At 36.9% G+C, this 13,047-nt stretch overlaps 2 protein-coding genes across 4 annotated transcripts; one reads left to right on the top strand and one right to left on the bottom strand.

Moving 5' to 3' along the window:
* Positions 1–23: 23 nt before the first annotated feature.
* LOC111799706 (elongation factor P (EF-P) family protein) lies at positions 24–4,345 on the bottom strand. The gene is made up of 7 exons (XM_023683154.2): positions 4,071–4,345; positions 3,894–3,971; positions 3,680–3,786; positions 2,478–2,555; positions 2,147–2,248; positions 1,799–1,880; positions 24–379 (listed from the first exon to the last, which is right to left on the bottom strand). The coding sequence occupies exons 1-7, from the start codon at positions 4,222–4,224 to the stop codon at positions 261–263; spliced, it is 720 nt and encodes a 239-aa protein (XP_023538922.1). The 5' UTR covers positions 4,225–4,345; the 3' UTR covers positions 24–260.
* A 2,224-nt stretch (positions 4,346–6,569) lies between these two features.
* HSL1 (HSI2-like 1) lies at positions 6,570–12,544 on the top strand. 3 transcript variants are annotated; one of them, XM_023684915.2, is made up of 14 exons: positions 6,570–6,733; positions 7,055–7,182; positions 7,669–7,750; positions 7,843–7,944; positions 8,374–8,734; positions 8,864–8,999; positions 9,124–9,220; positions 9,321–9,495; positions 9,766–9,842; positions 9,925–10,350; positions 10,616–10,665; positions 10,940–11,053; positions 11,160–11,227; positions 11,664–12,544. In XM_023684915.2, the coding sequence occupies exons 2-14, from the start codon at positions 7,070–7,072 to the stop codon at positions 12,428–12,430; spliced, it is 2,568 nt and encodes an 855-aa protein (XP_023540683.1). In that variant the 5' UTR covers positions 6,570–6,733; positions 7,055–7,069; the 3' UTR covers positions 12,431–12,544. The 3 variants fall into 3 exon arrangements, with proteins under 3 accessions (XP_023540683.1, XP_023540682.1, XP_023540681.1); XM_023684914.2 differs by having other exon boundaries at positions 8,810–8,999; XM_023684913.2 differs by having other exon boundaries at positions 6,571–6,733; positions 8,374–8,999.
* Positions 12,545–13,047: the final 503 nt, after the last annotated feature.

The raw sequence follows: 13,047 nt of genomic DNA, 5'->3' as shown, positions 1-13,047 counted from the left end.
ACATTATGCAGACAAATCTATGATGCTGTCCGATAACGAGTTATTTCTTAAGGTATTGAAAATTGTGTAACAAACATGAATTTAGCTGGTCGATAATTTGGTATATACTTAGAGATACTTCAGCACTAACTAAGGAATCCAAATCTTAATAGTGAAAAGAGTAGGAGGGAGAGGAATCTACAACAGAGACCAAAATAATTGCTCTTTAGAAGAGTACTGACAAAACCTGCCGCCGATGAGTGTCAAGTGTGTGTCAAATTTCACGCCCGGCTAGTGTATTGGCCAGTCCTGGTATCTACCACTATGCTATCGCCAACGTTTACAAACAGAGGGACATTAACAACGGCTCCAGTTTCAAGAGTTGCGGGCTTTGATCCACCTGCCAATCAAATTTCATCTTCAATTAGAAGGCTGCCAATGTAATTATTAAGAAAAAATATTGTGGCTTGGATGAAAAAGAACCAATCCGTATGACTAAGACCAGGAAATCTATGTCGACCATGATGCAGACACAAACCCTATGGTTGAGGATCGAGGGAATCGAGGTTAACGACGTTGTCGCTTGAAGGGAGGAAATTGTTGATTCCAATATATCACGTGGGTAATGGAATGTAATAGCCCAAACCCACCACTAGCAGATATTGTCTGTTTTAGCCCGTTTACGTTCACCGTCAACCTCACGGTTTTAAAATATGTCTACTAGGGAGAGGTTTTTTCCACACCCTTATAAGAAATGTTTCGTTCCCGGTTCCCTCTCCAACCGACATGGGATTTTACAATCCAGCCCCCTTGAAGGCCCAACATCCTCCCTGGCACACCACCCGCTAGCATCACTAGCATCCTCAATGTGGGGCCTCACATGGAAATTAACATAAATGTTCCACTTTTAAGGAATGTTTAGTCTATGAATTAGATCTCTGCAACTTAAAGATTAGGAAATCATACACATTAGAATGTAGGTTTGTTTATTCTAAATTAAGGACTTAATAATCTCAGGGACTACATGAACTCAAATTACATAAATACAAGTTATGAAATGAACCTTAAACAAGTTATAAACTCACAAGCTAAAAACAAACTATACAGATTGAGACGGTTACAGTTGCTTTTCTAAACAGTACACAACATAAATTTCGTAAATCTAAGTGATACGAAATAAAGTGTCTTGATGATGCCACAAACATTTTATGGTTGATGACAAGATCCATGGGTGTTGCTTGGATTTATGGAGGTTTTATTGTATTTTTTTAAGTTACAGAGAATTATCTTTAAGATTATAAGTTACATTTAGATAGTGATCATTATGGTATTGATGGCCATAAAAGTTACAATCCTTCAATTAACCATAGGTTGCTGTAATGTTTATTTTCAAAGCTATAAATAGTCATTCATGTTGTTGCTTTAGTATGAAAATTTTAGAAATTATAATGAAAGTTTCATATTATGCATGCCATCAGCTTGTTCCTTTACATTTCTTGGGTTTAGATTAGTCATTCAAGTCGTTTTGATTAAACTATCTAGTGAAGTGATTCGAATTACGAGCTTAGAAACGAGTTTTTTTTACTCTTGATCTTGATCATCAAGGTAATTCGTTCTAAAAGGGTTAATTCCTTATTATTTTTGGGTACTTGGATCTTCATCAACAAGATATTGGTTTTGTACACTAATCTAATCATGCTCAAATATGTTATGGAAATTTTAGCCCACTTAAATACAAAGAACCTTATCTCGCTGCAAATCATTAACAAAGCATTAAAAGAAGATTTTTGGTCCTAAAAGACAAGGAAAAGTGTGGTACCTTGTGCAGTGTCCCCTTTCAGCCCAGGATCAACGTCAACCACAGTCAATTGAATTGTGTTGGGAACCTCAAAATCAATAACCTAAAAGATGGGAGAACAGAGAAATGAGACGACTCAAGAATTACTATCATCATATTTCAGTTCTTATAACTGATGCCACACTGACACTTTGTAGAAACTTGGAAGCAATGTTCATGACATGTGACTCGTTCATCAAGAAATAGGAAAGCTGCTAAATCTTATCGTATTTTTTCGAGAGCGAACCATTTAAGAACCGCGTTATGAACTCTATTCGGGAAACATAGTAAAAAAATGCCTGTAAAAAGCTGTCTAAGTGATCGGATTACCTTCCCATTCCAAAACAATACGATGCAGTCCATTCCTTCTTTCAGCCACTTTGTCCTATCACCAACGTCGGCTGCATTTAGGCGTATTTCTTCATACGTACTCTGAAAAGTGAGCCATTTCAACTCATTTGATGCAGTTGAGGACTAGCAAACTAAAATTTATTCGCTAACTAGCTTCGTATAGAACGTGACTATGAGAAGAGCTACCCCATATATCAAGTTGTCTAAAGAGAAATTCTTTGTGAATTATGAGAAAGGAGACAATAACGACCAAATCATAACTACATATACGCGTGTGCGTGTGCGTGTGTGCATGTGTGTATTTATATACCAGATCCATGAAAACAAACTGAGAACCATCTTTGTATGTGAACTGCTTGACTTCCTTGTATACATTGGCCTCATCAAGCTGGAAAGACAATTATAGACAAATAATTATGGACGAGGAAGAAAATATGAGAGAAAGAACATCATATTTGTAGCAAATCTTTTACAGAATCAAGGTTTTGAGAAAGCATTTGAGGGCATAAAGTGTGGTTGGGTATAGCATCCCATTTTCTACATAGTTCTTGAAATCTAGCAGATAAATCTGTTTTGATTATTACATGAGATCCGAAGTAATAGTTGCAAATTACATTATATAACCTGCTGGTAATGCACATTTTACGCCCTAGGAAAATTTCCTTTTTCACTTCTTCTGGCAAGCCGCCTAAGCCCACCGCTAGCAGATATTGTCCGCTTTGGCTCGTTATATATCGTCGTCTGCCTCACGATTTTAAAATGCGACTACTAGGGAGAGGTTTCTACACCCTTATAAGGAATGTTTCATTCCCCTCTCCAACCGATGTGGGATCTCACAATCCACCCCCTTGGGGGCCACCGTCCTAGCTGGCATACCGTTCGGTGTCTGACCCTGATACCATTTGTAATAGCCCAAATCCACCGCCAGCAGATATTGTCCGCTTTTGCCCGTACGTATTGTCGTCAGCCTCACGATTTTAAAACACGTCTACTAGGGAGAGGTTTCCATACCCTTATAAGGAATGTTTCATTCCCCTCTCCAACCGATGTGAGATCTCACAATCCACCCCCTTGGGGACCAGTGTCCTCGCTGGCACACCACCCGGTGTCTGACCTGATACCATTTGTAACAGCCCAAACCCACCGCTAGCAGAAATTGTCCGTTATGACCCGTTACATATCGTCGTTGGCCTCACGGTTTTAAAACACGTCTACTAGGGAGAGGTTTCCACACCCTTATAAGGAATGTTTCATTCCCTCGAATCTCCCATTATATGAGTAGCTAAAAGCTCCCACATAACTTTCTAGCCCGTTTAATACGGTGGGGATATCAATGAAATAAAAGCTGAAACAGATATCTGAGTTCAATTTAAACAAGAGGGACGATATCTACCAAAATCAATGGGAAACAAAGTGGATGATATTGAACCATTCAGCAGTGATTATAGGTTTGAAATATATATGAACAGCAAATTCTCGCATGCATGACTAGATAATAATTCTGCTACTCACCGAGCTTCCTGCTCGAAAAGTTCTCTCAACCGTATTTCCTGATACATAATTGCGAATTTTGGTCCTTACAAACGCTGCTCCTTTGCCGGGTTTAACATGAAGGAACTCTATCCAAAAAACAACAATTCAAGAACACTCACTCCGGTTTGAAAAATCGAGCAGCAATAAATAATGATTGGGGAAGGGGAAATTAGACAAGGGGTAGAGAAACAACCTAAAACCCGCCAAGGAGCTCCATCCACTTCAATATTGGTGCCAACCTTGATGTCGTTGCTAGTTAACGCATAAATCCCTGAAAGTGCAACAAAAATTACAATGCTAAACCCGAGGAATGAAATTCAACCGAACATTCAGAAATGACACGGAGCAATGCCATAATCGAAGGGTTTACTCGAAAATCTGGTACGCGAATTAGCCGAGGAAGAAAACCGCCGGGTTCGGAGAACAGACGGCTTCGAAGAGAGCGAAAGCGAGGCCATTGACGATGAGCGGCGGGCGAGAAAAGCAGAAGAGAACGAGGCATTACAGAGGAGAGCGTCAGCCATGTCTGGGAGCGTCTCGGCAACTGTAAGTGGTTTCTCTGAGCTTTCCCCCTCGAGCCTTGCGCAGAATGACAGGAAAGGAGTAAGGCGTCGTTCGGGGATAAGGCCTGGGAGGGCAGGATTTCACCTTTACCGCCATTCTTTAATTGGTCCTAACTTTTTTTTTATTAGGATTGTTAAAAAAAATAATATAATATTTTTCAGTCGAGAATTAGTTTATAAGTTCATAAAATTAGTTATTTAAATTTAAAATATATTTTTATTACAATATAATTATATATACGTATACTTAATTTTATAATTATTTTAATTATGTACCACGCTTAAAATAACTGAGTAACCTTAGATTTTTAATAAAAAAAATATCTATAAAATTTATATTTTATCTCATAAATACTTGTAAACTTTAAAAAAGTGAATAAAAAAAATTATAGTTTTTTTTAAATACCTGACTTTTAATAATGTTTCAAAAATACCATTTAACTTAAAATATTTTATTAATATTCTTTAAAAAAAAATATTAAAAAATACTTTTTCATTAGCACTAGGTTAAAAAAATACTCATAAATTTTAAAAGTAACATTAAAATTTTTTACATTTATAAAAAAAATATTACGATCAATATATAGACAAAAGTCATCCATCAACATCTATCTACAAATGTTTTAATGTTACTCTTGAAAAATCACAGAATATATTTTAAACGTGTAGTAACAGTAAATGTATTTATTTAAATTTTTTATTTTAAAAAAGTTTAAAGATATTTTTATAATTTTTTTTAAATTTAATGATATCATGAAAGATATTTTAAAACAATTTTGAAAGTTAAAATAGTGTTTTTTAACCAAGTATTAATTGTTTTGTAAAGTAATTTTAATTTTTTTTAGTTTAAAGACATTTTTTTATATTTTTTTAATTAAGAATATTATTGAATTTTTTTTTAATATATTTTTTTTTTTAGATATAGGGTAAAATTCAATCCTATTTTTATTAATTTGATCAAACAAATAAATATAATGCTAAATAAAAAGAAAAAGAAAAAGAAGATATGATATTGATTTGTTTAATCATTAGTTTTGTACAAATATTAATTCGCAACCGTGTCGTGGCCATCACCAAGTTCTGTGCAATAATTGCTGTTCATCACCTCTTCCTTTCCCTTAATTAATTATCATTATAAACCAATAATCTATAGTTTTTTCGTAATTCGGGTCAGCTGTTATTATTTTTTTTAAAAATATTTAAATCCTTAATAAATATAATTTTTATTTATAAATTTAATTTTTAAAATTAAATAAAATGTTTTGCTTATTCCTTTTCCCCTTAGCCACTACCGAGCGGGAACTGAAAGGCGTGCGCCGCACCGCCCCTGCCGGGTGTCAGCCACCGGCGGAATCAGCCTCCGGACGCGATTGTTCGCTAGTTGGCCTCTCTCTTTCAGCGCGGTTGGTGTCCTCCCATCTCCGCCGCTGGATCCATCAACCCAATCAGCCTACGTCACATCCAATATAATCAACGGCCCTCAAGGCCTCCGACTCCCACTGGAAATCTGGACCATTTTGGGGTTCGGTTATATGGCAGGCACAAGCGTAGTAAAGTGCAAAAGAGGAGGGCATTTCGGTCATTTCGGTCATTTCCTCCTCTGAAACCGTAGTGCATGCGAAATATGCGATTGGATTAAAAATGGTATGGCGCATTATACGGAACTGTCTTTTTGGCGCAGTATTGTCATTTAGATAATCCGCTTTAACCTAACCCACTCGCCCTTGTCGAGCGTGTCTCCTACTCGCTGCTGAGCTAATTTCCGTCATTTCACTCTAATCACGCTGACCTATCAATGATCACGCAAATGCTTCCTATAGTAATTTTAATTTTAATAAACTAGCTTAATTTCAAATAATAAATAATTAAATAAAAATATAATTTTAATATTTTAAAATTAAGTCACTATATTTTTAATAAATCTTAAAATTGATCTATATCCACCTGAGCCTAAGTTGTCTAAGAAAGATACATGTACGGACGTTGAAACTGTTACTCTTTTAGGTGAGGAGTTATAATTGTCGTTTAGTGAACGTAATTGATAGATTTTGCAGTATTATTCCATTTTTTTTATATAAATAAAAATTTATTATTATTTAATTTATTTTAATAAAATTAAGTTATTAAAAAACCAATTTAAAATCTATTGGAAATAGTGAGATTAAAATGAAAAAAAAAAAAAAAAAAAACATAGACCCTCTTAAATTTCATGTTAATTAATTAATTTATTTATTTATTTTTGTTAAAAGTGTATTAAAATTAAAATGAAAAATAATAATTAAATAGAAGAAAGGGTAAGTGGGGATGGCTGTGTCTTGAAGCATCATCGTGCATCAGTGCATGCATTTTGTGCTTCCCAACTTCTCCTCTTCATCCTCTCTCTCAATCTCTACTTTATTCCTCGGTTGCTTTGGGAGCACTCGTCTTCTCCGTTCAACTTTCCGATTCCGATCAGAGATCCAGCTCTAAGGTACCTGAAATCTTACTCTCTTCATGATTATCTCCTTTTTCCTCAATCTTCAAAGCTTCAGTCCTGCTCTATTTCCTCTGAATGTTTATATCCCATGGGCACCTATGTTTTTTTATGGTAGTCGCGACTTTAGCAATTTTAGTTGCTGTTTGAGAGAGAGAACTAGCTAGTATCTTAGCTCTGTTTCTCATATGGTTGTTTGTATGGTGTCCTGTTTGGTCGACTAATTTTGACTATGGATTGCTCGGCTGCTGGAGTTTATCTAATTTAATTAGGGCTCTCGTTTCCGCGTCATGAATTTTGGTCTTGTGAAATTTTCAGAATTGAGATTGAGGAATGGCTTCGAGGACTTGCATGAATGTGTCATGCGGAGCATCCTCTTCAACCGAATGGAGGAAAGGTTGGGCTCTGCGATCTGGCGATTTTGCTACTCTCTGCGATAAGTGCGGGTAATTTTACGGGCTCAAAATCTATTTAAGTTTTGTAGAAAGCAGCGGAAGCTCTGTTGAGGTTTCTGCGCTTTGGCTTGACTTTATTTTAACTACATATATACTCTCTCTCCCTTTCTTGTTTTACGCCTGAGGTAAATAGGATACAAGTTTTCGAATTTTATTTGGCTTGCAGCTGGCCGTAAGATTTTTAGTTTAGCCGTCGTAGAATAGAAGCTAGAGTGGCTGCTCAAGAGGCATAAATTAGCCTTGAATTGTGCTTTACCAGCTAATAGTTTCTCGCTGTATTATTAACTTCAATATATTTTTAAATTTTTTTCCTTCAGGTGCATTTCATTTTTGTTCTAGCATTATGCTATCTAGAATTTGAGAAATTTGAGTGCATAGTTTTATTATCTTATTTGTGTCAAAAGTTCTATATATATATATATATATATTATTGAATTTGAGATCCTAAACATGTCACAATTAATGAACTGTTAATAGGTCTGCTTACGAGCAGTCAATTTTCTGCGACGTGTTCCATTTAAAAGACTCTGGTTGGAGGGAGTGTGCCTCATGTGGCAAGGTAATCCAATTTGGAATAATCAATCTCTTTTCTTTTCAATGCTTTCTCTTCCTTATATGCCTAGATTTTTATCAAATGGTGTTTCATTGCAGAATCTTCATTGCGGATGCATTGCTTCCAAGTTCCTGATGGAGCTTCATGACAGTGGGGGGGTGAACTGTATAAGCTGCGCTAAAGATTTAGAGCTTCATATTGTAAGAACGTACACCTGTATAACTCACTGGTTTATGTTGCAACTTTGCTAGTTATTGACTATAGCCCACAAATGCCTAACTTTTTTACTTTTAAGTTATGCTTTGTGGCATATTCTTTCTTGCTCTTATCATGATCCTTCACTTAAACTGGTTTACATGTTGTATTTAGCATCTTAAGTATTTAAGTTGAAGGTGTTCCTCCTTGCTACAGTTGTACTTTTTTCTGTTCCATCTTCTATGATAAAGCAATTGATATTTGTAAATAAACAAGAATCCTTTTGTTTTATTTAAATGAACTTTCTATTTGAGCTTTTGGATTATGTAATGATGCAACAAAGATTATAAGATTCTCTTATCCCTCCAACAATTATTCTCTCCTACCAAATGATATCTAATTCATTATTCTGCTTATGGGATATATTATTACAGACCGGTACTAGTGAAAAGCTGAATGGGCTTGGCACACCACAAGTTCAGAATTCTGGTGCTTTACAAACACTTTTAGTGGAAGATGATAACAGTGATAGAATAAGGCTCGTCCAGCAGGGAAACAAGGCAGAGGGAAATGAACTTAGGGAATCACTCCTATTGCAAAGTAATGACAAAACTGGATCCTTAGTTCAAATGAAACATGAAGAAAATATTTCTCTGGTGAAAGATGTTGGGTATGTATCTTCCTTGGAATTCAATCAGGCAACGACAAATGGGTTGAATGAAACTGCCAAACAGGAAATCTGCAAAGCAGACAATGGAACAAAGTTTACTTATGATTCTCTTGCTTTCGGATGTGGTAACTCAAATCCTCTTCCCGGTGTTTCTAGTGATGAAAAAGAGGATAGCATGTCATCCTCTCCTTTGCTTCTAGGTTCTAGATCTCGTCATCTTATTCCGAAGCCCGCACGTGCATTATTTAATGTAGGCTTAGAGCCAAATGCTAGCATGGTTTCACAAGTACGCGTAGCAAGGCCACCTGCTGAAGGGAGGGGGCGGAATCAATTGCTTCCTCGTTATTGGCCCAGGATTACTGACCAAGAACTGCAACAGATATCTGGAGCGTATCCATCCCTTCATTTTAATTGTTCTATTACTTTCTGCCAGCATATTTCCATGTCTTGAGCAATTATCATTTTCCTGGTTTATAAAAATTAAAATGCTACTCCTTAACTGTCTGATCTTAAGTTCAAATTCCACTGTTGTGCCATTGTTTGAAAAGATGCTCAGTGCCAGTGATGCTGGTCGTATAGGCCGATTAGTTGTCCCAAAAGCCTGTGCTGAAGTAAGATTTGCACCATGATTTGTCTAGTTTTGTGACGATGTTTTATGTTTACTGTAGTGGATACTGTAAACTGTTAGGTGATCTCTGGACAACTTTGCAGGCATATTTTCCTCCAATCTCTCAGCCAGAAGGCCTTCCTATCAGAATTCAAGATATCAAAGGAAAAGAGTGGGTGTTTCAGTTCAGGTTTTGGCCCAATAATAACAGTAGAATGTATGTTTTGGAAGGTGTAACTCCCTGCATACAGTCCATGCAGCTGCAAGCTGGAGATACAGGTACGTATTCATGGTTGGATTATTTGAAAGCAACAATTTTAAACTATTAACGATTAAGTTAGTGATTTTTTGTTTCCATTGTTTATCCTTCTAATAATAAAGCCAGAGAATATGCAGTGGTTTGTGCCAGCTGATTTTTAAATCAGTTTTCCTCTTCCATCAACGTTTGCAGATTTTTCTTGGCTGAACTATCTTATTTTATTTTTTGCTTTTTTTTTTCTGGAAGTACTATTTAAAATTGAATGGTGTTTCTTTTCATTTTTGGCACAGTGACTTTTAGCCGCATGGATCCTGAAGGCAAACTTATTATGGGATTTCGCAAAGCATCAAGCTCTTCTATAATGCAGGTAGCTGGCTACTGCAAGTTTTTGAATGTTAAAACACTAAAAAGTGTAAAGTTGAGATTGAATTATTTATTTGATTGAACAGGATACTCATCCAAATGCTCTCTCTACTGCTGGTGGCCATTCGAGTGAATTCTTTTCAAGTGTTTTTGAAAATCTTCCTATGTTGAGTGGCCATTCCAGCCTTCTACAGTCCTTGAAGGGCAATATGGATCCCCATCTCAATTTATTGCCTGGGTACTTCAATCAACCTGGTGCTGATATGAGCTGGCAAAAAGCTGAGAAACATGATGATAAATCAAGAGAGGGCTTGCTCCTGTCTTCAATGCTTGCACCAGAGAGGAAAAGAACTCGAAATATAGGGTCTAAAAGTAAAAGGCTGCTCGTTGATTGTCAGGATGCGCTGGAGTTGAAACTCAAATGGGACGAGGTGCAGGATTTGCTTCGTCCACCACCAACTGTCAAACCGAGCAAGTTCGTGATTGAAGATCATGAGTTTGAAGAATATGAAGTATGTGATATATGTGGTTTTAATTCCTACTTTTATAGAGGTTTTTATTCTTGGTGTTCATCAAGGGCAAAAGGTTTTCCCCAACCTTGTTTCATTGTCCAAGTCCCTATTCATACTGCTTTGTCCCTGTTTTTCCAGTTTATTTATCTTGAGTTAATATCAAATCTAAGCAAATACCTGTGTCAAGGAGAGCACTCATGTTGAAGTAATTGTTGCACGGTACTGATCTGACAAGCATGTATAAATTTTGTGTATTTTCAAACAGGAACCTCCAGTTTTTGGAAAGAGGAGCATTTTTTTGGTCCGCTCAAATCGGTAATTGTTTTCTATGTTTAATAATGTTTAGAGTTCAAGCTTTACAAGTTTTATAATTGCCATTTGATCTAGCTGTTACTTTTTAATTTGACTGTTACGGACAACATTTACACCACATATGTTCACATTACAACCATCATGCACACAGCACTGAGTACCCAAAATATAATCCTTTATTCCAGAATACTTCCGCTCATAGCATTTCAAGTACTTAAAACCTCCTATTTGTAAGTACCGAAAAGATAATCGTTTCAACTGATATGTCTTCTACCAGGGGGCAGGAGCAATGGGCACAGTGTGATGATTGCTCTAAATGGCGAAAATTGCCAGTTGATGTACTTCTGCCCTCCAAGTGGACATGCGTGGAAAATATTTGGGATCAAAGCATGTAAGTACTTGTTTTCCTTGCCTTTTTTACATGTCTACTCAAGGAGAAACTGTTCATAGTGAGAGAGCTTATACTTTATTTTATACTTCTGAAATCATGTTCTCAGGAGTTCATGTTCTACACCTGAAGAACTGACAACAAGGGAACTGGAACATATTCTCAGATTAAATAAGGGTATGGCTGTGTACCATTATATTTCTCCAACGATTACTGTTCGTCTCCTCTCCTCTGTCTTTGTGCAGATGAGCATGCATCCATACATACGAAAGAATGACATTATAGTAGTATACAACACAGTTTTCAATAGCAGTTTATATTTGTGATTTGCATGCGGTTTTATAATTTCCACATTTATTAGAACTTGTAGCACTAGGATTATTAGGTTATAATCGTCACTTCAACTGCATAAGTTTACGTGTGAATTTAAACATCAGAGAGAATGCATGGTCAATTAATTGCTTATTTTTACGTGCCAAGACACAGAACAAGTGTTTATATTAGTGTCTACTCAAGATTTTTCATGTTGTTATCCCGTGCGTTCATTGCATTTACTTCATGCTTTCCAGATTATGTTTTCATATACACTTTGTTCTGAATGCCCAATTTCCAGAATTCAAGAGACAGAGAACTTTGGCTTTCAGTAGACCAATCCAGGATCATGAATCCTCTGGTCTGGATGCTCTGGCAAATGCTGCAACTTTAGGAGATAATGTCAGTGATCCAGGTACTGCATCAGTTGCAACTACAACAAGGCATCCGAGGCACCGTCCTGGGTGCTCATGCATTGTGTGCATCCAACCACCCAGTGGAAAGGGAAAGCACAAACCTACATGCACATGCAATGTTTGTATGACAGTTAAACGTAGATTTAAAACTCTAATGATGCGCAAGAAGAAGCGGCAGTCTGAGCGTGAAGCTGAAATTGCACAGAAGAATCAGCTTAAGTGGGGCTCTCGAGATGAAACTGAGCTGGACAACACCTCTAGACATGTATCCCTGAACCTCGGTCCTTCTGAAAATGAAGCCCAACTGACAAATGAATCCCGAAGCCAAAGTAATTTGGTCGAAACTGGTAAGGACCAATTAGATTTGAATTGCCATCCTGACCAGGAAAATGAAGTACAAGGGGTGTCAAACCGAGTGAGCATGATGAGTCTCGTTCAAATAGCAAGCCTGCCATTGGAGACATACTTGAAGCAGAACGGTCTTACAAGTTTGTTACCGGAGCCACAGGTAAGTTTAGCATCATCACATGCACCAGTACAAGGTGCAAATGAGGTCGAAGGCGCGATGAACGACGATGATGGGTGTTTTGCTTCTTCTGCCCAAGACCAGGAAAGTGAGGGAGAAGAAATCTGTGAAAAAGATCAAAGTTGAAATTCAATCGTGGCTCTTGTTCATGATTATTAAATACTAATATGTTAAGTATAGGATATTTAATTTTAATGTAAATAGCAAAAAAGTTCTAAGTTCCTTTTTCTTCTGGCAAAATGTATATAACTTTCTTGTGGTTGATAGGGTCTTTCAGAGTTTTCCCCGTTGTCAAATATGAAATTGGTCGTGGTCTCCAAGACAATTTTGTGAACGGGAGGTCCTCGTAACAATTGACACAAAATTCTGTTCGGACAGCTGAAGTAGAGGTGTAGTAGATCTGGATCATTCTTCCGTGACTGTACGGTTCAATTTTCATCTCTGACTACAAAAGTGTAGTGGGTAGCCAGTCCCCATGTGAGGTGTAGGCATGCGCGGCGGATGAGCGGCGGAGTGCAGCAAACGAGACGAGTTGCCCACAATTAACAGACAATGTCATTATTGTCCACTTTTTGTTATATATCACTCTCAATCGTCTCATTATCTATCGTTGTCGGCCTTACGATTTCTCACGTCTATCGTTAGTAAATATTGTCTACTCCATTGCTAGTAAATACGGTTCACTTTTTCTATTATATATTGTCATTGGCCTCTTCATGTCTATCGCTAGTAAATATGTTCAA

Source organism: Cucurbita pepo, chromosome 8 (genome assembly GCF_057944985.1).
Source record: "Cucurbita pepo subsp. pepo isolate OVF chromosome 8, ASM5794498v1, whole genome shotgun sequence".
Classification (NCBI taxonomy): domain Eukaryota; kingdom Viridiplantae; phylum Streptophyta; class Magnoliopsida; order Cucurbitales; family Cucurbitaceae; genus Cucurbita; species Cucurbita pepo.
Note: the sequence above shows the minus strand (reverse complement) of the source record. Positions and strands in the feature narration are given on the sequence as shown.

Excerpts from the sequence above, each read along its gene's own strand:
- LOC111799706 (XM_023683154.2), bottom strand. The coding sequence starts at position 4,224 with ATGGCTGACGCTCTCCTCTGTAATGCCTCGTTCTCTTCTGCTTTTCTC. Across the intron at positions 3,972-4,070 it reads TTCGCGTACCAGATTTTCGA|GGATTTATGCGTTAACTAGC; the intron begins GTAAACCCTTCG and ends TTGCACTTTCAG. Across the intron at positions 2,249-2,477 it reads AGTTTGTTTTCATGGATCTG|AGTACGTATGAAGAAATACG; the intron begins GTATATAAATAC and ends CTCACTTTTCAG.
- HSL1 (XM_023684913.2), top strand. The coding sequence starts at position 7,070 with ATGGCTTCGAGGACTTGCATGAATGTGTCATGCGGAGCATCCTCTTCA. Across the intron at positions 7,183-7,668 it reads ACTCTCTGCGATAAGTGCGG|GTCTGCTTACGAGCAGTCAA; the intron begins GTAATTTTACGG and ends AACTGTTAATAG. Across the intron at positions 10,666-10,939 it reads TTTTTGGTCCGCTCAAATCG|GGGGCAGGAGCAATGGGCAC; the intron begins GTAATTGTTTTC and ends GTCTTCTACCAG.